We start from the raw sequence: 24,313 nt of genomic DNA, 5'->3' as shown, positions 1-24,313 counted from the left end.
TTTATTTTAGTATTAACGAAGGTAGTTCCCCGGGGGAAGCAGAGCCAGAGGGAAAGTGAAAGGATGGTGAGTTTGAAATTAGAAACAGGAAGACTAACTACACATATGAAATAAAGGAGAGAAGATTAACAAAGATAACTTCATACTAATCCATACCTGTGTCTAAATGTTTTCACTGACAAAATAAAGGAGCAGAAAAAAAAAAAAACCCAGCACACTTTAGAGATGAATTTACTAACTTTAAGATGAGAGTAAGTGCCGTAAATGAATTGTCCTTCTAACTAATATTAATGATAAAACTGATATTTAATCATCATTTTAAGAGGAGAAAAAAATCTTTGAACCCTTAAACCAGTAAGATGTCACATATTTCTTCTAATACTTAGATTTTGTGCCTCTGTGTCAGACTAAGAGCAATGGAAAGATTCTGGCAAGAACAAATATTTATTGGTTCAGGTTTTATAGCCCACTGGTTTCCAAAATGATGTGATGAGATCTGAGATGATGAGATAGAGATGATCTAAGGCAGAAATAAAAATATACAATGTAAGCCAGAAATTTAATTCACATATATAATCTCAAATTCCCTAGTAGTTGCATTTTAAAAAACAAGGTTAATTTTAATAATAGGATATTTAAAATATTATTATTTCAATATGTAATCAACACCATGCTTAGTAAGATATTAATAAAATTTTATACTATGTCTCTGAAATCTGGTGTGCATTTTGTACTTGAGGCAGATCTCAATTCTCACCAACCACATTTTAAGTGCTGTATAGCTATATGCAGTTACCAGTTTTAACACAGTAAATCAGGGGGTCTTTCCAGATTTTATATCAACAGAGGCATAAAAATCAAAGAAAAGACACAAACAACATGAACTTTAAGTGCAACATGAAATTTAAGTGCAAAGTAGACATAAGTGAAAATGAGTGAAGGGCAGGATTTTAAAATCATATCTATGAAGAGAAATAACCAATTTAGTTTTTAAAAAGTACAAGGAATAAAGCATCCCTTAAAGGAAAATAACCTTAATTTTTCACTCAGTTTGTATCAGACATAATCAACATCAAGACTGTGGCATTTAAATGGTTCTTTTGGGAAGAAAAGGGGGAATAAAATGTATCAAATACTAGAAAGCAACAAGAATTAGCAGCAGGAAGGGCAGAAACACAGGACCAAAGTCAAAGAGAAATAAGGAAAACAGACGATGCATGAAAAAATGGAGCCAGTCATTAAGATAGTATCTCTTTAAGAATAACTCAAATGCATGGAAGAAAATTTTATAAAAAATAGTGTATGTAACTCAAAAGGGGTCAAAGGCTTACAAGTGAGTACCACAGAACTCTGAGAAGGAAGAACAGGGGTCAATCTTTGCAATTTTGGATTAAGCAATGGTTTCTTAATTACAATACCAAAAGCACATGCACCGAAGGAAAAAGAGATAAAATGGATTTAGTAAAACTTAAAATGTCCGCTCATCAAGGGAATCATATGTCTGATAGGGGAATAATAAGAAAAACGTATTTTAATACACTCTTACAACTTAATAAGCCAGTTTTAAAAGTACGTAAAGACTTTGAGTAGACATTTCTCCATCATGCATCTGGCAATAAGCAAGTGAAAAGATGATCACAATCATTACTTCTTTGTGACATGGAAACCAGAGCAAAAATGGCAGCACTTCACTCCCATTAATATGGTACCATCAAAAAAACAGGAAAACGATGTGTCAGAGAAGATATGGAGAAATTGGAACCCTCACGTATTACTAGTGGGAAGTGAAAATAATTGAGCTATGGGAAAACAGTTTGGTGGCTCCTCAAAAAGTTAGTATTACTCTATGACCCAGCAATTTTATTCCCAGATATATACTGCCAAGAAATAAAAACATGCATAAACACAAAAATTTGTATATGAATGTTCATAACAGCATAACCCATGAGAGACAAAAACTAAAACTAATCCAGCATCTGTCAACAGATGAACTGATAAACAAAATGCAGTGTATCCATACAAGGGCATAGTATACAGCTACAAGAAGAAATGGACTGATACCTACTACCACACAGATGAACCTTCCAGAGACAAAAGACCACATAATGCATGATTTCATGTATACAATATGTCCTCAATAGGCATATCCATACAGATATGAAGTGGGTGAATGGTTCCAGGGGTTGAGAACATACAGGAACAGGGAGTGACTGCTTAAGAAGCAGAGATAATGAAAATGTTCTGGAATTAGTAGCATTAGCTGCAGAACATTGCAAATGTGCTAGAAACTAATGAATCATACACATTAAAAGGCTTAAAATGGTGAATTTTATATTTTAAAATTTTATCCCAATTTTTAAAAGCACAACAAATAGCACAGAAACTTTTAAGAAAAATAATTAGCCAAATCTTGGTCAACTACAGCTCTAGAAATAAGCTTAGAAATAATTTAAATTAGAAGAAAGAACAAATACTATCAATGGAAGGAATACCAGTGAATGTAGTGATGATAAATCAGTCAGGTCAAAATAAATAAGAAAACAAGGGTAATTATACAAGAAATATGAGAAGTATATTCTGAAACTATGAACCAAAGAATTGAGAATCTCAGGTAAAAGCTATTAAGAATCAGGCCACAGGTTAAGGTCGTTAGCCATCTCCAAAGTCATTTCTGAACCATTCTCCCAAATGGCTTGAAAAATGTGCATTCCTGAGCTCCATGTCAGGACTACAGGATCAGAACCTATGGGAGTGTGGTCAGAATCTGTTTCTCTCAAAAGGACTTTTCTGCACATTCTAATTAGAAAAAATGCTTCAGAGGTCTACAACTCAATGGATGATTCTGTTTTTCCTTCCTCAACATTTTATACAGAACATGTAGGTCAAAATGATTATCAAGTGCATGCCTGACGGGTTAAAAATGTTTTAACAGAAGGGTCCTACTTAAAAACTGGATTCTGTGCCTTGGCTGGGGAATTAGATGAGCAGTGGTGAAGGTCAACTTGTCTGGTTGAAGTCCTTTTTCCCCAGGTACAGTCACTCTGTTTTACTCCATCTCAGTACTGGAACTGGTCAGGGACAAAATAAAAGAAAACCCCCCATGTTTTCATGATTAAAAATGACTGAATACATCATTGCAGGAATTAGAACCCTCAGCTGTTAGGGAAAATAAAAGAATCCTAATCTTGTAATTTGTAGCAGTAATTAAAAGAAGAGAGAGAGGCAAGTGATTCAAAACAGTTTGGTAAATACTAATGGGAGGTGGATGGTGGATGGACTGGATGGAGAAGTAGGATCAATTGAATATATTGGTCAGAAGCAAGCATAATGGGACATGTCAAGAGAACTGCTGCACAAGCTTTCGAGCAGTGCTAAAGCTTGAGAGCAAGGACTCTGGTGCCACATTAAAATTAGACTGCCACTAACTGGGTGACCTTGACTTTTACTACTCAGTGCTCAGTGCTCTTAGCTCTAGGATGGGATGATAGTGTTATTTACTTAATAAGTGAGGCCTGAACAAGTTGACAGATGTGAGTAGATTGAGAGGATTAATAGATACAAAGTGCTTGCAAGGATGTCTGGTTGCACTGTAGGGCTACAATCATTGAAAGTAAAAATCTTTTGGCAAATCAAGATGATCCAAAAATGAAACATTGTCTAAATAGTTCATAAGCCTCAAAGAAGTTATTACAAAAAGATATGAAACCGTATGAATAGAAACCTTTTTAAGTCCAAATATATTCTGAGCTTCGTGGAAAAATCATAAACCCATTTTCCCTTTATTTGTCTGAATTCTTTGATCACTCTCCTATATTAGATGGAAAAATTATCAATAATAAAGGGAAAGATAGTTTCAAAAGCCTTCTCTTGTATCTCAAAGCTTCTCACTACAACTGGTTACAATTAAAGCCCTCAACTATTTATCACTGTAAATCCTCAAATGTACACCCACCATTTATACCTTCTACAGTTACTTATAATATCATGTTCCAATTATTGAAAAAAAAACCACCAAGAAATGCCAAATTAAAAAAAATCTGTTATAGATTTAAAAATTCCTTTATAACATCCTTTAGAAGAAAGAAGTATGAAACAAATAAAAACTTCTTAAAGGCAATCTATGAAAAGTAGTACTCTACCCTTCAGCAATCACCTTCACCAGGGAGGAGGCTTTCTGCAGAAGAAAAACTCTAATGATTTTTTTATACCAAGTCTTGGCAAGAAATATTTTTAAGGAGAAAAAAAAATGATGCTTTTTATTAAAATGATTACTTTATATAATATTTCAGAAATCAGATATACACTATAAAACCATTATTTCATCAATTCCTATCTTATTTTAGGATCTCTTCTGAATTAATCTTTTGAATAATAGTCCAAAGCCAAATTTCAGAAAATTATAACTAGCATTAATGGTATTTCCAGAATTCTTACCGAGTTATCCAAGTTATGGTCTCATAGAATGATAATGCATTATGTAATATTTAATAATTATAGCTCTATATTTCTTAACACTCTAATGCAATACTGTTGTAACTTAGAATAACATAAATCTGTACGACACTACTGAAGATTAGATTAAGTGAACCAAAGAACATAAAAAATTACTTTTAACCTATTGAACCAAAACACAGTAACACATTATGAAGCATTGACTCGAGTTTTGCTGGCAACAGCTCAGAAGAGGAGTAAGTAGATACCGCCTGGCCCGTGGGACGAGTATGGTACAGTTCCCTTTACCTGATTAGGCTCTTTGTTCTTCACACTAGTATTACAGCAATTGTTACCACGCAAGGGGAGCTCATTTAATTACTATTTTCTCTTTAAATTTATTCCCTGTCACTATATATGTGTAGTTCAAGATCTCATTGTGATAAGTGTAATTATTATAATAGTTGGAAAATTATTCATTTTAATATTTACTGAATGCTTGTTATCAACAAGGGATTATAATAAGCTTTTTAAAAATAATTTTTAAGTTGAGCAAAGTTAGGAACTGACATCTATTTATTTGAAGTTTTATATTTATAAGTTGACATTTTAATTTAAATACCAAAGATGATAGCATATCATGGGAAAATTCACACTGGGAAAAAGGAGAATGCAACAAATTTTACATATGTTTGCTATTTGATAATGGCTGGTGTAAATAGTTTAGAGTCGTTATTGTTGAATGATTATTTTTTAATGGTATTAGAAGTAACTTCTCAAAATATCTTTATTTTCTTGATTCAACAAAAAAAAAATGGCAATATATTTTGGCATATGAGACCTGGCATACAAGTTTCAAATTCAATTAAATATATAAAGTTTACACAAAGCCAAATGTATGAAAGGGGATCTTTTAAAAAAACTTTATTTGAGAAAGGAAGAGACTTATAACAGAAGGCAAGAAGGGAAACATACAAACAATATATTTACAACACAAAACAAGAGATCACCTTCAAGGGTGTAAATTATAATAAATACAGTAGATTTTAAAAGAAACATTTATCAATTAGTTCTAAGATTATTTAAGTCCAGCTTTCCTTTTCACTGGTTCCAGGTAGTTTCTTGATTAAATTCAAAGACTATCAAATTCAAACAATTAACGTCCACCAACTGTACTGATGAAGCTCTCTCAAATGACATTATAAAAAATAGTTTTTTTGTTTGTGATTACATATCTTTGAAGTAATATTATACAAAAGTCTGCTCAGCCACATGTTCCTCCCCAAATAAAATGTATTTTAAAAGATGCACTATCCCTTTTTTTATGAGATTGAAAAAAGACTTTGAAGAAAATGAATATTTATGAGATGGAAAAAATATACAATTTTATCTTAGGCATGCCATATTTTTAATGCAAAACAACTGACAAAAAAGTCATTTTAATATGAAGGAATATACTAGCCAATATGTTGGTGATAGGGAGTGTTGCCTATTATAGCTATTTGTCAAATTATCAGAAGGACTTTCATTATATGGAAAAGTTTTAAACTTTCTAACTTCTAGTTATGTTAATTTAATTTGAATGGAGCCTTTTTAAAAAAGGATAATGTATCTTTAGCAGTAACATTTTTAAAGAAATATTTTTAAATGTCACAGCAAAATGTAAACAACACGTGCCAGTAACACAGTTGAACAATGTCTACATTTGGCAAAACTGCTATATCTCCTTTGAAACAGGATACTACACCTTAAAATACCTTGAATTTAGAAATATAAATATTTTAATAGAAAAAAACCTCACAAAGATTCTAGGTCAATTTGGATTATCCATATTAAAGGGATCTTAATACAATGAACCTTTAACTAGCTTAACAAAAGTATAACCTATAAAACAAGGTAAACATATCAAAAGGGAATATGAAGGAAATGTTCCAGTGAAAAGCTTCCGTAACAATTTCCCTACTTGTGGTGTTATTTTCTTAGACAATAAATCAATTCATAGAGTGCCCTTTAAAAACAGAAAGAGTAAAACACTATCCTCAGACTTTTTTTTTTCCTACATTCCTCAGTACATGAATCACTTGGACTTCCTGTTTCCACAAGGCATTTCCTGTTCAGCCTCACAGAATCACTTTTCTGTAGGAGAACAGCAGGAACCTGACAAAGAACTGACTTAAATAAACATGGTCTTCTTTGCCTTCAAAGTTGTTGGTGTTTTATAGCATCAAAGGACATAGTCCTTCTGAAGGTGCATTATATACAAGTAAATTATTTTGTTAAACCGAACTTTCATAATTTTTCATTTGCCAAAATGATATGGCATGTGCCATGTCATTATGGAATTATATCTAAGAGCATCTAGTCATAATGATTATAAAATACAATACACCTTTTTTAAAAACTGGTTTTGACTTGCTATCAGGTGACAATCATACTGTATTTTCTGCAGTTGTAGATACGATAAGTATCTGATTGGACCATAATGTTGCACATTACTTCTCATCAACATTTGCATCTGCTTCATTTGATCTTTTTTCAATGCACAATGTCATCAAATTACACAAGATAAAAGTAAAATGTGCAGTGCTAGGTGAGACATAATGTTATATTTAAAGTACTCCAATTTGCATTTACATATTTAAAACCGCCTGCATTTCTAATATTTTCAATTGCAATCTACACAATAGCCTAGGACTACTGGTATGGTAACCAGAATATTTATATTTAACAAAAAAGAGAGAGGAAGGAGGGGCAGACTACCTTTAACAGTGCTCAAGACAGTAGTATGATACATTATGTACAGTGATGTGAAAATCGGATTCTATATGTTCAAAAAGACCAAAAACTAATAGGATGTTTCACTGATCAGACTGGATGAGTACATCCAGCAGTCACTGATCTCAACAGATAAACTAAAAATAGCAGTGAGTTCATTTTCCTTAGAAGTAAATGGTGCAGCAGGCTTTGGAATGAATTTAAAGCCTATTAATTACTTGGATATTATGTAGCATAATTTTAGTGTAACAGGTATTTTCTTACCAGTGGAGTTTCAATTAAATCTTGATATCTACTTAGAGATCAACACAGACAGATCTCTACATAGATATATATATATTCACCTGTATTAGAATCCTCAAACACTAAAATCAGATCCTTCAGAGTTATAAACTAATAGGAAATGATATCCATTTACCAAAACCTGCAATGAATTTCATGTTCAGATAATAACTTTAATTACAAATCCTGGAGCTAAATCTTTGCCTATTACCTGTTGCATAAAAGCAGCCTGCTCCCCAGATTCCATTTCCTGGATCTGAGCATCTTCATCACTGTCCACTGGCTCTTCCTTGACCTTCACAGCCCCAACTTGTCCCAGTGTGTCATCCACACAAGCACTGCTGTCGCTCCTACTGCTGTTGTCACTAGAGGGCGCTCTGTCTTCCTGCATGGCCTGGTCCCCCTGAAGCTCTTCCTCAGCTTCCTCCAGGTGACTGCCTGGTTGCTTCAGTTGTTCAATAGATTTCGAAAGCAGCTAGAAGAGAGTGTTCAGGGGTTCAAAAGTCAATAGTTCTTGATGGTAACAGCAAATTATACTTTGACCTCTAATAACTCTACTGCAACACCCTCTGATTTTTAATCATTGCTCATAATTTCAAAATAAATTTGTATGCAACAGCTTCCTCAGTAACACAAAATCTGAAGCAGTCCTGCCATCTGTATTGGCCTTTAAAAAAATAGATTACTCCCTAATGCGCTTAGAAAATGGGGGAAAAGGTAAATAAACTGTGTCCTTGGAAACCATGAAACTTTCACAAGGACAGGTTTGATGTAGGCCATTTAATACAAATAAGCTTGGAAATAATACTTTTCTCAAAAGAGGAAAGGGAGTAATACAAAACTTCCCAGATCTAATTTTTCAAAAATTTTAACCTCTATAGAAGCCCCAAATACAAATGCAAGTAGCCTTTCATGTCTATCTAATTTTTCAATACCTACACAGTCAAATTATAGTCAAGTGATAAAGCACCTTCACAGATACACTTATAAAACACAGAGACATTTATTTTGAAATTCTGAACTTTAAAAAGGCACAGGACTCTTAAAAAATTTGATACACTCAAATGTTTTTATAAATCCAAATGAAACTGAGTAATGGGAAAGAAACAAGGAATTAACTTTCAATCTAAAAATTATTATTTAGACATTTTGGTTATTTTATAGATTAAATTACATGTAATCTTCAAAAACATTTAGGTTAGCTGCTTGGTGATTAAGAAAGACAACTGATGATATTCCTAATTTAAACAATAACAAAATATCATAACAAAGACTCAATAAATGGCGAAATAGTTTAAAGATGATTTCATCTTACATGGGCCTTTTGTTTTATTTCATAATAGTCCTATTGACTGGTCATCTGTAGACCTCAAACTGAGTTTTCAAGGGTGGTAAGAATTTTTTTTGCTAAGTCAATGCCTATGCAAGCAAGATGCCAATTATTATAACTAGCAGCACACTTAGAATACCACCACTAAAAAACCATGAATACAGATTTTTCTACATAAAATTTAAGTTAACCTCCCACTCAGACATAATTAGGTTTTAAAACTAAACATGTTTTAAAGTTTGAATACATAATTACTCAAACTTTGAAGGGCAAGCTCTTTAGGCTTATAGACATCCTCTGGTCCACACCATCTCAAATATTTCTGAACACACCAACAGATCCCCTCATTTTGACTATAGGTAGATTTCTTGGGAGTTTTCATTCATTTGTTCAATAATTATCTCCGTCTTTAAGACAGCATGCTCAGCATGAGAAAAAGCCACTGTGCTGCCCTCAAGGCCTGGATTTCAGTGTGTGAGAAACTCATGAAATAGATAAATAAACTTACTATTTTTTAAGAAGGAAGATTTTATTTTTACGTAGGAAAAATGCTTTAAAGAAAGGAACATGGATGCCATGCGGGTCTATCCTCCTTGATATAGGAGTGGGAATGGGGAAAACGGGAGTTTCCCTGAGGAAAGGCTGGTGGGATTTGAAGACTGGAAGAAAATGCTGGAAAGATGAGGCTGGAGTTTATGCTGTTTGGGTAGAGAATCTCCAGAAATAAAGCATAATTTAGAATGAACCATATATGAGAACTAAGTATCTTGGGGCCTAAGTCAGACAGGATCAAGCTAAGAGAACACGTGCTAATTAAGACCCATATCAAACTGAAGAAAGCCAGTTTCAATATTAATGTCCTTGGTGCCGACAGTCTAATTGCTATTTTTCCTGGGCAGTCAGCACAAGGAGAATATTCCTGTTATCTTGTTCTGAATGTCTTAAAGTAATCTGAAGCAACTATATTCTGTACTTGTGATCCAATGCTAAACATTAACCAGCAATCTCTGTCTTAAATTCGTAATAGTGAAGCTGTGAAGCTGAAGAAAAGAGAAATGTAATAGTCCTGAATTCTGACTACACAATTGTAGGATCCCATGAATTTGCTTTTAGAAAGAGAACCTACAAGATCATAAAAAGCATGACAGATTTTAAATGAAAAGTCCTGGTTTGTGCTGAAAGAGGGATAAGAAAGAACACTGAGTGGCAAATGTCCACTATTCTTCAAAGACGGAGAGGACATCAGTCAGGCCCACAGCCCTTACTTCCTATGAAGAGAAAGTTAGAGGGTCTTGTGGGAAGAAGGGATTTATCTGAAAAAAGTTGAAGAAAGCTAAGGAGCCCTTCCGAGAAAGTATTTGCAGTAAGAATGCTGACAGTTCACCTGGATGGATGCTCACTCAGCTATAGAAATGCTCCCTCTTGCTATCACAGCTTAGCTGGAAAGGTTAACGGGAGATGGCTCCTTAGAGCTGGTAGAACAACGACACACAAGAGGCAAGCAGACACCCCCAAGAGGGTGGTGGAAATGATTCCAACGACATGAAAGGCCAGAGAGCACGGGCCGCTGCTCTATGTAATGTCATGTCAGAAGACCCTGCTTACTAGAGGGTGGCTCTGAACCTCAGCCAGTTTCTGGATGTTTGTTGATATTATGGGGAGTATTCAATAATCCAGAGGAGGTTATGGTCACCTCTCATTAAGCAAAAAGACTTTTCTCCTGCTGCTTTTCTTTTTATTTATTTATTTTTCCTGGTGCCAACATGGCCTCTCAGTCACTTGATCTCCTAACCTCCAGAGTTGGGGTCTTCTGTTCTAATTCAGCTCAAAATACCAAGATCTTACCTTCCACGTCTTCAACAGTGACTGCACAGAAGTCTCCTAGATCTCTATTTCAAGCACCATTCTTTTGTTTTGGATCAATCTCTGAATACTGCGGACTCCAACCATTCCTCACCTCCAGTGGGTCCTCCAAGCCAAATCTCACTGCCCAATGGTCCCCTCACTAGCTAACTTCCCTTCTTGCTGGACTAGATCCCGCTTAACCCTCCTCAATATGAATTTTACTGGACAAAGAAGACTCCTAACCTTGGTTCACACTAAATCTCTGCCAAACTCAAACAGCTGAATGAGCCAGGAAATAAACAAACTAATTAAAATCATGCTGAGTGTTTCTCTTTAAATTCATAACCCTGCGCCTCTGACGGCCCTCCATGCTGCCTGCAAATCCTCCTCCCTTTCTCTAGTTAATTCACTTTTACTTTTCCAACTATTGCTTCGTAGTGCCTTCTTTCTTCTCAAATCTGGACATCCCTGCCTTTTCCTCACTCCCTGCTGATCCCTTTGTTCTTATTTCACCGAGAATATAGAAGCAGCAGAAGAGAAACTCAGCATCCTTCTATCACTGCAGTTACCAAGGGGTTCCTTCCAACTTTCCTGCTGTTACAATGAACAAAATGTCACTCCTATCTCATCTTATATCCTGGATCCCATCTACTCCTGCAGTGAAGCACTCTGCCCTCTGTCCTATGTGGCCCTTCCTACTGGGACATTTTCTCATTTATACATGTTTTAGTAATATGGTCTATCTTAAGGGAGAAACTTCCCCTGACCCTCTCTCTGCTGCTGTACCTCTCCCTCCACCACGAAACCCCTTCATTGTCATTTCTCTTTTTTTTTTCATTCTCTTGAAACCCCTTCATTGTCATTTCTTTTTTCATTCTCTTTAGAATCTATGTCAGCTAGGTTTTTATCCACATCATTTGACCAGAATCTCTCTCATTAAGGTCATTCATGATAGCACAGATGCAAAATCCATCAGCCATGTAAATGAGATGTTAAGAGGGGTCAGTGAAGGTGAACCAATTTAGGTAGTGGAAAAAGACAAAAATCAGAGCATATTGAAAAACAAGAAACTGATGTCACTTGGTGCAGCCAAAGATCAGACAATCTGAGCATTAATGTGCTAGAATATAATTTTCCATGGACACCAAGTCAAAGAAGACTCTAATTCAGATAAAATCTTGAGTGTTCAATGTCCATTTTAACAGAATCCTTTCTGAAATCTTAAAATTAATGTATTTCTGAAAAATTAATGTATTTCTGAGGCCAGTGAAGTACCCAGAAATCACCTCTATTAGTTAATCAATCAAATTTTATCAGTGTTCACAACCTCACAAACACAGATACATATATGACACCGTACATAATAATTTTTAGTACACAATACAGAAACAATGGCATTTGTTCCAGTAATTCCTCTGACTTCATCTACACTCCTGATGTACTCAGGGAAACAGAAAGGGGAAAAAAAAGCCAGAATGAATAACACTGGGATCACTTGGTAATAAAAAGCCAAATGGCAAAATGTTCTTTTTTTTTTCCAAAAGTAGAATTCCTTAACAGTTTATAAAAGAAATATTTTTGACATAAAAAAAGCAATTTATGAGTAGAAATCATATAGATATAAAATTCTGGGGTTGAAAAATGTCTAATAACATTCTTAAGACCCTTATTTTATAAAAAAGGAATCTCATGCCCCAAAGAAGCCAACTTAATCTCCGAGATTGCAAAATATGAATTTGATTGTTAAAAAAATAGCAGAAACCTAAAACATTCTATTCTCTTCTTTGTATTCTCTTCTGAAAATTATATTATGATGACAACCGAATTAATATAAACAATTTTAATCTCTCCCCTGAGCTCTAACCTTGCATATTTAGTTGCTTACTAAATGCTTAGGTCTAAAATATCTAAAAAGTATCATCATAAACTTTAAATAGTTCAAAAATGATCTTTAGTCTCATCCCACCCAAATGTACTGATCACCCAATCTTTCTCATCTGAGTAAACAGCATCACCCAACTGCAGGAGTCAATAATCTAGGTGTTGTGCTTGTTTTTCTCCCATCTTTTCTATTCCTTCTATTACCAAGTCCTCAGCAATCCAGTCTTCCAAATGCAGCCTGTATCTGGACACAGTTCTCCACTTCCTCTGCCACCGCTGCAGTCTTAAGTACCATTGTTTTCTCTAAGAACTTCCAAAATAATCAACTATTGAGGCTTGCATCTTGCCCTCTTGGACTTCAATGGTTCCTTCTCTTAATGTAGTTCTAGTAATTCTTTTCAAAATATAGTTTAGGTGATATCAGTTCTCTATGTGCAGTCCTCCAATGGCTTCTCCTTAGGCTTATAATAAAATACAAATCTCATAACATGGTGCATAGACATTCTAGGACCTGGCCCCACCTGACCTCTCATAATATCTCCTCCAGTTTCATTCTTGGACTCCAGTTACATACAGTACCTTTGCCTGTCCTAAGAACATGAACATGCCAACCTGATTCTCCCACAGGGTCTGAGGAGACACTGCCCTCTCTTCACTTCCTCAAATCTTTAAATTCCTAACAAGTTCCTTCTTATCAGATTTTACCTCTATAGTTGTCTCATTGATATTTCCTTTATATCCCTTCTAACTGTCTGGCATCATGTAACTATTTTTGTTTACAGTCGTAGCTGTTCACGTCCCTCAGTAGAATTTAAACTTCATGAAGTCATGAGCTTGATGTTTCTCATCATATTCTATCCTAGTACCTAATAATCAATTGCATAACACCTAGCTGGAGCTTCATAAATATATGAACATTTAACTTAATGCTGAGCAACAATGCTTTCACACTTTTCTCCTAGGTTATGAAGCAACGTCAATGTCTACATGACCAGTAACAACCACTTTTTTATCTTTTCTGGAATAAAGTTTCTTTTTGTATAGAGCCACCAAATTAAGAGAGAGGGAGGGAGGGAGGGAGGGAGAGAGAAAGAGAGAGAGAGAGAGAGAGAGAGAGAGAAATGGGACATCCTAGGGACAGTGTTATAAAAATGTATAAATGCACAGAGAGAGTTAACCTGCACTTCTGATTTTACTTGAGGTATTTAACTAAAGCTGTTTTCATTTAAACACTCAAATTTGCCAGAATGGAAAAATTAGCAATTAACATCAGCAAGGAAAATCCACAAACAAAAGTCACAGAAAAATATTGCCTGCCAGGTTTGACTTATTTCAGATTTTTAAAATGAAAAGTTACTTGGTGCTATTTGTAAGCATTTAGACAATGTTGTGTTCTATGTGTTTTTGAACTACAAATATCACCATTACAAGGATGGTATGGCTAACCCTTTTCTAATTTGTACTGCTGCTGAGTGGCCCCAGATGCAGTGAAATGTCTGCTTACTCTCAGTGGGGTACCAAGGTCTGTCTTTGGTTGAACATCTGGAGGTGATCCTCCAGCAAAGTTGAGCTGTTGCCTTGCTGGCTAGAAAACAGAAGACGAAACATCTGTGTGACAGATAAAATGTGCAAGCCTGCATGAATCTCTGGTGAGGCCCCATCTGTAAAACACTGTGAGCCACTCGTCTGACACCAGGTGAGTTACTATGGGGGAGACCCCAGCTGAGATGAAGACAGTGGCTGCACAGCTTCTTCTTTTCCTTTTATCTGTGCTCTGACTCATCTGTCAGTGACTCTAGTATTCTCCATAAAACTGTACAGCCATTGTGCTGGACACTAAGAATACAGCAGGCAATCCACAACCATTCCGGGCTGGGAACACCCATATACTAACACACATTGACACAGATATTCTATATGCCAGATAGCATGGCAAATGACCAAATGTCTAACACCTTCAAGTATTGCAACTAAACTCTTCAGATTTTATCAATGCCTGATGGGGTTAGAGCAAATCACAACTTCAGTATTTTACCTTCCCCGTAAGCATCATATTTTATCAGCAAATGATGCAAAATTCATTAAATAATGTTTAAAGGCCATGTCATTAATCTTTAAATATTAGAACTTTAAGCTCATCTCTATGAAACTTACATGGTTTAACACAAGTCTACAAGTCAATATAAGCATAAGTGCCTTTAAATACAATATCCTTAAATTCTAGGATTTAATTTTTTTTCCACAGAAATCCTTCATAGTCCCCACAAATAGCTTCAGATATGAAATACCAAGTAAGTATAGGAATAGGTAAAGAGAAAATCTGCTTAGGACGGACATCTAATTTTCTGACATTGTCAAGAAATCATTAAGCACACGTGTTAGAATGTGATTATTACACGACGCAAAATGACCTTTAACACAACTCACCCCTTCCTTATTTGGCCTCAGGTTTTAAGACAGATTTTGATTCAGGCAATGGCAACTGCACAAGTTCATCATTTTTCTTTTCTTTTTTATTTTTTTGTGAAATAAATGTAATATTCTTCTTTGGGAAAATAAAACCTTTTTCTTAAGCTCCAAGGAAACTAGATTTAAAAATAATGATAAAATTCTGTCTCAAATTCACAAATAGATTAGGTATGTACCAACTGTTCTCAAAAACAACAGGCAGAACTTGGAGAGCTTTCAAATTGAGAGGTCTACTTACAGGACTCCCGCCTCAAGCCAAAACATGTCATTTAAAACTTCTGTGCATTTTAGGAAAATAATCAGAGGAACCAAAATTAAATAACAAGAGAGGAAAGATTTTCTAAATATTGGTTCATTATTTACATAATTAAAAGTTTTAACTGGCAAACATCCTTTTTCTTACCAATACTGAAGAGGTATAAAATTAATCTAAGGACCAAGTGGATTTTTAATAAACATCTTTTTAACTCTAAATGTTTGTTCAAAACAATGCCTGTAATGAAAATATTTCTCAAAATTTCCTAATATTTCAATAACTTAACTGTTTTCTTCCTGAAAGGAAATTCAAATATTTCTTCTCTCGGTTAGTTTGAGAGAGGTGTCCACCCACTCTTTCATTATGTCAACAATTACTTTTATTGAGCTCTTACTACATGCAAGGTCCTGAGGAGAGAATGGTTAATGAACCAAGATCCCAGCACTGAGAGACACAGAAAGGGAAAGCAACAGAGGAGTCCATGTGTCACAAACGATGCGGGGGAGGGATAAGTATGCATGTCCATTTTAGTTTAGGTGGGCAATGAAGGCCCCTCTAAAGAGAGGATGTTAGCACTAAGACAGACCCCCAATAACAAACTCAAATCCTGAGAAGACTTGGAGGCTGAGTACTCCATACAGAACTGTGGCTGGAGCTAAGTAAAGGAGGGAAGAGGAGATGAGGGCAGTGGGAAGGGACAGGAGTTGGGTCATGACAGCTTGGAAGCCCACATTAATGTTTTCAGATTCTATCCTACATTCAGTAAGCCACAACGGGGGAGCATTAAGCAATGCTCTGATCTGCATTTTAAATAATCACCATGGCAGCTATGAAAGATTGAACTTAGGTAGGTAAAGTGCAAACAGGAAGGCTCGACTTTCAGAACATACACTCCTCAGCAAGAGAGTGTAGCCAGAGTTCTCAGGCGGTATTCTTTAGAACACAAATAAGCTGACTTGCTTTTTGTACGTCTTACATAATGGGATTTTTTTTTTTTCCCCCTTGAAATCTTTCCGATCTTCGGTTGAGAGTACCTTGTTTTTCTTAAAAGTTTTCCTCCTGTGCTCCTTGAGGGTAAAAATTAAAGGCTTGGTGAGAAAAGGTATTTTCATTTTCTTTGCTTGGTGTTTTTGAGTGACCGAACACTCAAACAGATGTTTGAGTTCTGAGCAGACACCATCTCAAAGCCAGTGGTCCTTGGGTCACTCAACTGGAAGACCTCACCCTTTCTCCCTGAGGACCCATTCTTGGCTTTGGTAAACTGCAGAGTAATTTAAAGCTCTAGATGATAATTACACAGGGAAACAGGGGCCCAGTGTAGCTGGACCACTCAGTTTCTCAGAGAATGCCAGAAATCCATTTTTTTTAATCTGAAATCTTTCTATTTTTAAGAATTAACTAATCATTTGAAAGCTTTTTAAGACACCAGGAAGGTCAAAGACAAAAGACCCATGGATGGGCCCAGTCCATAGACTGCAGCTTACAAACTCTGAATATAATCCCTAAAGTCACTTCTTGCTTGAACATTCTATGATTTAGATCAGTTAGGGATGATATCTGTGTGCTCTTAAAATACAACTTCCCCCATACTTGTGATTTGTTTTATGTCAGAAATTCAACCACTTCGCCAGGAGTTGGGGGTAGGGTAGAAATCGACTACAAAGGAGCAGCACAAGGACATTTTAGAAGTTGAAACAACTGTTCTATATCTTGAGTGAGATAATTGTATGATGATATACTTTTGTCAAAAATCACTGAACTGTATATCCAGAAGAATAAAGTTTACTGTGTGGAAATTATACTTGATAAAAAAAAAATCCAATCACTAAATATATTACTGTTCCAAAGAGAAAATGAGTTCTGTTTCTTGGTGAATACAGAAACACAGGAGAGAGTTGGAACAAGCTTCAGTGATTTGGTTTACAACAAAGTAACCTGATGCAATACTGAGGCAAGTGGGAAATGTGTGTCTTGAAAATTTTCTAGCACTTCCAGACAACATTTTTTTTTTAATTGACAGAATAAGAAAAACAGAACCACAATGCTACAGGAGAATATGAACACTGTGATTTTGTTAGTGCTTACCAAGTTCCTAAAGTACCTTCACATAATCCTCTCGTGTAACTCTCACTTTGCTGATTTGAGAATTATTGGACAAACGTTGAATACCTTGATGCAAGTTGCAAAAGTAATAAGTAGTTGTTCAAGATCTCAGCGACTTCTTTTGGAAAAGATTACCAAGCAATTCAGGTTTTGCAGTTCACACTAGCTATGTTTTAGACACAGCCATTTTTGATAATAACTTCCTGTTTGCAGGTCTGAGAGACAGTCAGGGAAAGAATCTGCCTTCTTCATTTGCATTTACAGTATGCAGCATAATGGTTGTTAACAAACAGATCTTTGTGGAACATCATCCATTTCTCTATGCTGGGATGTTATTTTGTTGAAGTGAGTTTTTATTGCTGGTTGACAGAATTAAGTTAAAAGAAGACAATAACAGTAAGCTTAGGGTCTAGGATCACAGATCTGGATGTAATTCTTCCTGAAGACATGGGAATACTCTAGACCAGATGACATTAAGGTCATTATAATCCTTCAGATTTCCTAAGTATTTAGAGAAAGAGCTGAAAGACGCAGGAAGAAGAACTAAAATCAGGAATTTACAAACTACAAAAGCCTTAACAAAGACACTGCTACACACTGGTGGTTTTCATGTCCACAGATCAATTAGCTATATTAAAAATTCCTCAGTGAGACTTAATTATTTCATTCTGTCAAATAAAACTATTTGTCAAGGTTGGGAAACAATCAAATTATTTAGCTTCCCTCTTCCTTTGAACTCCATGGAATCAACATTAGTTAAAGTATTCATATGGTTTTATTCCCCAGATATTTTTTCTTTTCCCTATTTTCTTACCTCATAGTCCTGTCCAACTATTGTTTTTCTCATTCAATGAAAGCGTCTCTGACTAGATTAACAGTGAAGAGTGAAAAGGAAAGGTTAAGATCCCTCCCCTTGGTCTTCAAGTTGTAAGAGCAGCACTGGGAATGTTTATGAATGCTACACATTAATCCACTGAAATGGTCCTTTAGTTTCTTTTCCAAACAGGGGATTTCATCACATCCAATATAAAACAACAAGTCATTTTCTGTATATTATAAACCATCAGCTTGTAATTATATAGCAAAATGCTTCTATATAAATTCTCTGTGGTGATGTAAGCTGGTACCGTAGCATAAGTGGATTTTTTTAAAGCCCACATACCTATGAGGATCTATTTACATTGGGCTAATCAGGTCAAAATAGCATCTATATATGTGAGGGTAAAGTCAAAGTTTCTTTTATAAACCTTCACAGATAGATAAATAATCTAGAAGGCTTTTTACTGTTATAAAACTAAAACTGCCTTTCAATGATTGCTGAAGTTTCTGAACATGCTATCCATCTAATGGGCAAAACGTAATCCTAAATTGGTGATTAAAGACTCTGCATGGAAACAAGCTGTCAAATGAATGGAGAGAAATTAATCCTGACAACAGTAATGCCTACTTTCCTAAATGAAAGCCCTGTTCAAATTTCTACTCATCCATTTTTCAAGACTTAAAACAAAGCATTCTCCAACCACCCATAGACGAGATGCCAACATTTGCATTTCAGTTGAACCTGATGAAATCAGTAAACTTCAGCTTCAGGCTTGCTGAGCACTCACTCTTGTGAGTAGATGTTTGTCCAATCAAAAAAAAAAAAAAAGATTATGTGGCAACATACAAGAAAGGAACAAAATGTGATGTGGTTGTAGCTGGCCCTGTGGCTCTGCACTGCATGCACACTGCACCATTTGGAAAGCCCTGCAGTCAATCAGGATATCTGAATGTCCCACCGCCAAACCCAAGTGCAAACTGCGAAGTGAGTAACTGAATGGAGGGCAAAGCATGGGAAGCTGGGAAACAGGGTAGAGAAAAGGGATTTCTTCATCCTGGCAAATCCAAACAATTCACAATGATCATAATAAGATGGTCTTTCCTTTTTTATACATGTTTTCTTGCCTTGTTTTTGATTATGAGATCTGTACTTTGAACAGAATTAAAATTAGGAAAATCTTATCGTCTGCTTGGTGACAAGAACAAGACTGAAATTACAGGAACAGGCGGTTAAGAACACAGACTTTTGTGCCATACAATCTATGTTGGAATTCCATCTCTGTCAACTGGTAGTTTTATCAACCAGATTAGTTTGCTTAGTTTAGCCCTGTAAAATTCACATTCTGGAAATTAAAAAAAAAAAAAGAAGTGAGTTGCTAAGGTTGAGGATACTACAGATACAGATGCTGTTATAGAGAAGTCAGCCCATGCTAGATCCTGCATAGAAAGGGATATGGTGTTATTTAAGTTCAACTAGTTGTCTTAAGGTATCTATGGAGAAGGTGCTAATTAAATTCGCAAGGACACTAGGAGAAAGAGGGTAGCAATAAAACAAAGATTGGTACATGTTCTTTATATAATTATGTTTAAAATTTTAATCCACGCACAGGTAAGCCCTGGATAAAATCATATTTATTAGAATAAAGCTAATATAAAACATATACTTCTTGTTTTAGAATATAACGTATTACTGAAAAAAAATGTAAATGTTTGGGGCTTTATACACCTATAGAATTTGTTTCCTTGGTAATATATGTACTTTTTTTCCAATAATGCACAAAATAATTCTATATTGCAATGGACTTTGGGGAGATTTTACAATGAAACATACACAAGCAAGCTATGCTTATATGTGACCTCAGGCATGAAAGAATGTATTCTCCTGGGCTATCATGGATAAATGGTGGTAGATGGGGAATGGGTTTGAATCATGAGGGATTATGGAGAAAATCTACCATTGATGCTTTAAAATTATTCTAAAAGAAAGGAATAAAACATATACTACTTGAATAAAGGGTTGAAATCTCTCCCAAAACAACAAAACAAAACTAATGAAAGATCCCCATTTACTCAGATCCAGCATTGAACATAATCATATTCTGCCTTGCTTGTCAGAAAACAACATCTACCTGTTTTAATAGAGGCAACCCAGGACATCTGCTTGGCCTCCCATTTACCGGTCTTGTCTTAGATATATTTTTATTATGATAAAATAGTACTCATGTCAAAATGCCTAAGTATCATAGTAATAAATATATAATAAATACTTATATCTAGACTGAACCTTGACATATATAAGATATCATCTCATGATTTATGTGTGTTTTTAAAAAAGTATTGGCTGATATCCAGTCATAGGAATGTGTAAGAAATTTATCACAGAGCTAGAAATAAGGGAGGAAAAAGAAAGTAAAAATGGAAAGAAGAAAAAAATATATAATAAGGACAATATAATCCAGAAAGGTAATTAAATAAATTTCTAATGTTATTTTGTAAAAGAAGTCAATTTCTTCCTCACATTGTCTATCTCAATACGAAGCAAGCCGTGCTGTTTACTTGAGTGGGCCACCCTGCACTCTGCTCTCTCCTCGAGGGCCCAGAATGTTGTTTACTTAGTGCCTGAAACAGTGTCTGCACAAAGTGAGAATTCAATAAGATTTTGCTGAATACACAAATGAGTATTTCAGTCAAATAAGTACGAAACAAAGACTTCTCTTAAAATTTCTGCTCACATAGATGTGATCTGATGGAATATGAAAAACAAATATTAGAAAATTCTAGATAAAAGAGATACAAATTAATGCTACTCTATTAATACCATGACGAAGAAATAAAATTAAAAGAATAATGTTGTCATAAATGGGAGTGGGGGTGGGTAGTGTTTGCCAGAAATGAATTTAAAATACACTCTACAAAAATGTCTGAAGAGTTTGGAAAAGCTGCACATAATACCCAGATATTGATGTAGCTAGAGATGGTCCTTTTGTTTTGCAAGCAGTGATTAGAAAACTCTTTTAAAATCATGAATATGTCCAAGTAACTTTGGTGTGTTTTGTTTTAATCAATCATAGTATTTATTGTTTTACCAGAAAGTTAAATTGGTAATACTGAAACTTCAAGTGGGCTCAGGAGAAAAGTACTAATATCCTGTTTTTTTGTTGTTTGTTTGCTCTTTTGTATTTTGGGGTGAAAATTCTATTTTATAAATGCTTTTTCTTCCAACAGGAAAGACAAAATATACTGGCAAAAAAAAGCAACAGTCTTCTTTTGGTACTGGTATAAAGAAACTTCATTTTTTGAAAAAGCTTACCAAAATGTAAGTCATCACAGTATAAACATACCACATATTGGCAACAGAAATTGTTTAATGCATTTGTAAATTTTAAAAAATGTCTCAAAAAAAACCAAAAGAAGAAATGTTTTAAGCCACAATTTTCTTATGATTAAACTTTTCAAAACACTTTGAGTGAAAATGAGGTATTCACACTCATGAGCAGAGATAAATCATTCTGACAGGATTTCCTCTGCAGTCAGCACTCTCCTTTCTAACATCCTGCATTATTTACTGGCAAATATAACTTTAAAAATACTGTATAAACCAACTGTAGGGATATTTCTGCTAAATTCTTGAACTCTTAGACCATAATTATGAGTCAAATAATCTTTAAATACACAAATATCCCATGTAATTATCATGAAAGTATAAGACCACAGGCAGCTAACTCATCTGTTAGGATTACTAACATTTATGTTATATAGATATATATGATAGATTCTTCAAAATTTAATATTCATCATTTTATCAATGATGCTTCTAGAACTCTAGGTTTGCTTCTAATTCTTCTGAAGTTGATGAGCAACTCAATCACATCACTACAAATTTCAGACAGAAAGGGCAACTGTATTCATCTGATGTTGGCTTACATATAAATCTACTTATTTTTTTTTCTTTGTTCAAACTTCATTTCTTGCTTTCCTAAATACTCAAAATAAGAACCAAAGAGAAGTTAAGAGAATAAAAGGAAAAGACATTTTGAATATGTCATGTGCATACCTATAGGTTCATGTGGGCCTATATTTCTTGCTATGGTAAGGATCTCATGAGTGATGGCCATACTTTCATGATGCCAACTATCTAAACTCCAGTTCTAATGGATTTAATAAAGATTCAAGCATGATAATGGAGGAAATGACATGTATAAGATTCTGTGGTAATTTCTTACTAATCAGTATTCTAAATGGTTAGAGTACCCATGAATATATTTCTGTATGGAAACTTAGCTTTTGGCATTTACGTTATAGTCCTGACCCAGTGTGGAGTAAATGTCTTCATCATCCCAGGGGGGAAGATGAAGAGTCGAAACTCCCTTCTTGAAAGTTTTATAGATAATATTTAAAAATAGGACGCAGGTCCAATATTTTCTTTAATAGATTCTTCTCTGTTTTCTTAGACAACTGAGGGCAGGTGAAATATTTTCAAAATCTGGAGAATACCTGATGTGCACATGCCACTTGATTAAACATATGGAATACATACTTGGAGGAAAGCCAACTGGAGACCTGTGTGAGTAATCTAAACACCCAAGCTGAGAGGGGTTAACATATAAAGATCAGCTTTGTACTTTGAAGTTTTCTGGTCTTCATTTTGCCTAATTAAGACAAGATTTAATAATCAAACCACTGTACAAATAAGTACCTTAAAGTATAGGTTTGTTTCTAATTTTAGGAAGAATTCTTAACAGATTCCAAGGAATCAGCTCCACATGGGAAAAGTTTTCTGATAAGGCTTTCTTTTGTCATTGCTACAATGCAAATGCCTGCTTTTCATCTTAGTTTTATCCTGTGACTGGGGTTAGCATCCGCCTGTCAAAATCTCAAGTATGACACCAAGAAAGAAAGATACCATCTGAGCATTCCATCTGAGTCTGAAACTGTGGTAACTCTAGGTTAAAAAAAAATACACACACACACACACACACACATATGCGTGTGTGTGTGTGTGTGTATACATATATTCTTAAAAGTATTCAATGTAGACTATGATTTCAAAGGGATAAATTTACCTAATTTATCTATAGCAGAATATATATATCCACATATTTGAAGGAAAGAGAATCACTCAAACATACACACACACACACACACACACACATACTTCAATACTAATTTTTATAAATAAACCTAATCCCAGGTCAAAGGATTTTAAGGCAAAAAGTAGAATTGCTAACATTCCCTCCCACATAAGTTTCTTGCAGTAGACACTCAACAATTTTCAGCAATACCTAGTAATTTTGCATTGTGCTGAGAAACCACAAAACAAATAACAAACCTAACTACCATAATAGAGCAAATGTGTATTCAAGTTGATGGGCATTACGCCATTAAGCAGGAAAAGAAGCTGGCTCTTCTCTGAAGGAGATTGATTTTATACAAAATTATTTGACAAATTTAGACAGTCACAATTTTAAAAAGCATTCAACTGATGACACAGAGTGCAAAGCACAGAGAAAGAAGGCAGAAAGACAGTTGGCCTTGCCAGCCATCCCCACTCCCAACACTCTAATCCCACATGTTGCACACACCATCTTTGAAAGCAGCAAAGTGCTGGGCTGGAAGAATTTTATTTTCAGTTCTGCACTCTGCAGCCCATGTTCCCACACCATGGCTCCCTTGGTAAGATGGAGGCCCAAAAGAAGAGAAAACGTCAGCAATATTATCAATAGAGTCAGCACATGATGACAATATCTTTTCCTATTGTCATTAGAAAGCTAATGAGACCTTTTCTCATGAAGGTTTAATGAAGGTTTACTTTGTTTTGCTTTGCTTGTTTTTTATATCACAATACAATAAAGCATTTGCTAAGTCAGGTTGTAGTTATCGTCCTTCAGTAAATAGGGTCTCACTTTTCAACATAATCCCTCTAAAACATACTTGTAGATGACATGGCACAGAAGAGAGGGAAAGATCATTTTGCGTACAAATTTGTAGAACATGCTTTACTGTTCTGACAGGTATCATACTGTAATCACTGTTTTTTTTTGTTGTTTGTTTGTTTTTTCTTTCTTTTTTCTTTTCTTTCTTTCTTTTTTTTTTTTTTTTTTTTTTTTTTTTTTTTTTTTTTT

The 24,313-nt window shown here is 34.9% G+C and overlaps 1 protein-coding gene across 29 annotated transcripts in view; it reads right to left on the bottom strand.

The window, feature by feature from the left end:
• The window catches only part of Hdac9 (histone deacetylase 9), an 863,294-nt gene that overhangs the window by 314,225 nt on the left and 524,756 nt on the right, over positions 1 to 24,313 (bottom strand). For 18 of the 29 annotated variants that reach the window (XM_048799672.1, XM_048799670.1, XM_048799674.1 and 15 more), the window contains one exon: positions 7,700 to 7,963. The exons of 1 other annotated variant lie outside the window; for it this stretch is intronic. In XM_048799672.1, coding sequence (XP_048655629.1) covers positions 7,700 to 7,963 — 264 coding nt within the window. Of the gene's footprint in view, positions 1 to 5,326; positions 7,964 to 24,313 lie in introns of those variants that run through there. 10 more of the 29 variants (XM_048799680.1, XM_048799678.1, XM_048799679.1 and 7 more) reach the window with 1 other exon arrangement.

This window comes from Marmota marmota, unplaced genomic scaffold, assembly GCF_001458135.2.
Source record: "Marmota marmota marmota unplaced genomic scaffold, marMar, whole genome shotgun sequence".
In the NCBI taxonomy this organism is placed as follows: domain Eukaryota; kingdom Metazoa; phylum Chordata; class Mammalia; order Rodentia; family Sciuridae; genus Marmota; species Marmota marmota.
Note: the sequence above shows the minus strand (reverse complement) of the source record. Positions and strands in the feature narration are given on the sequence as shown.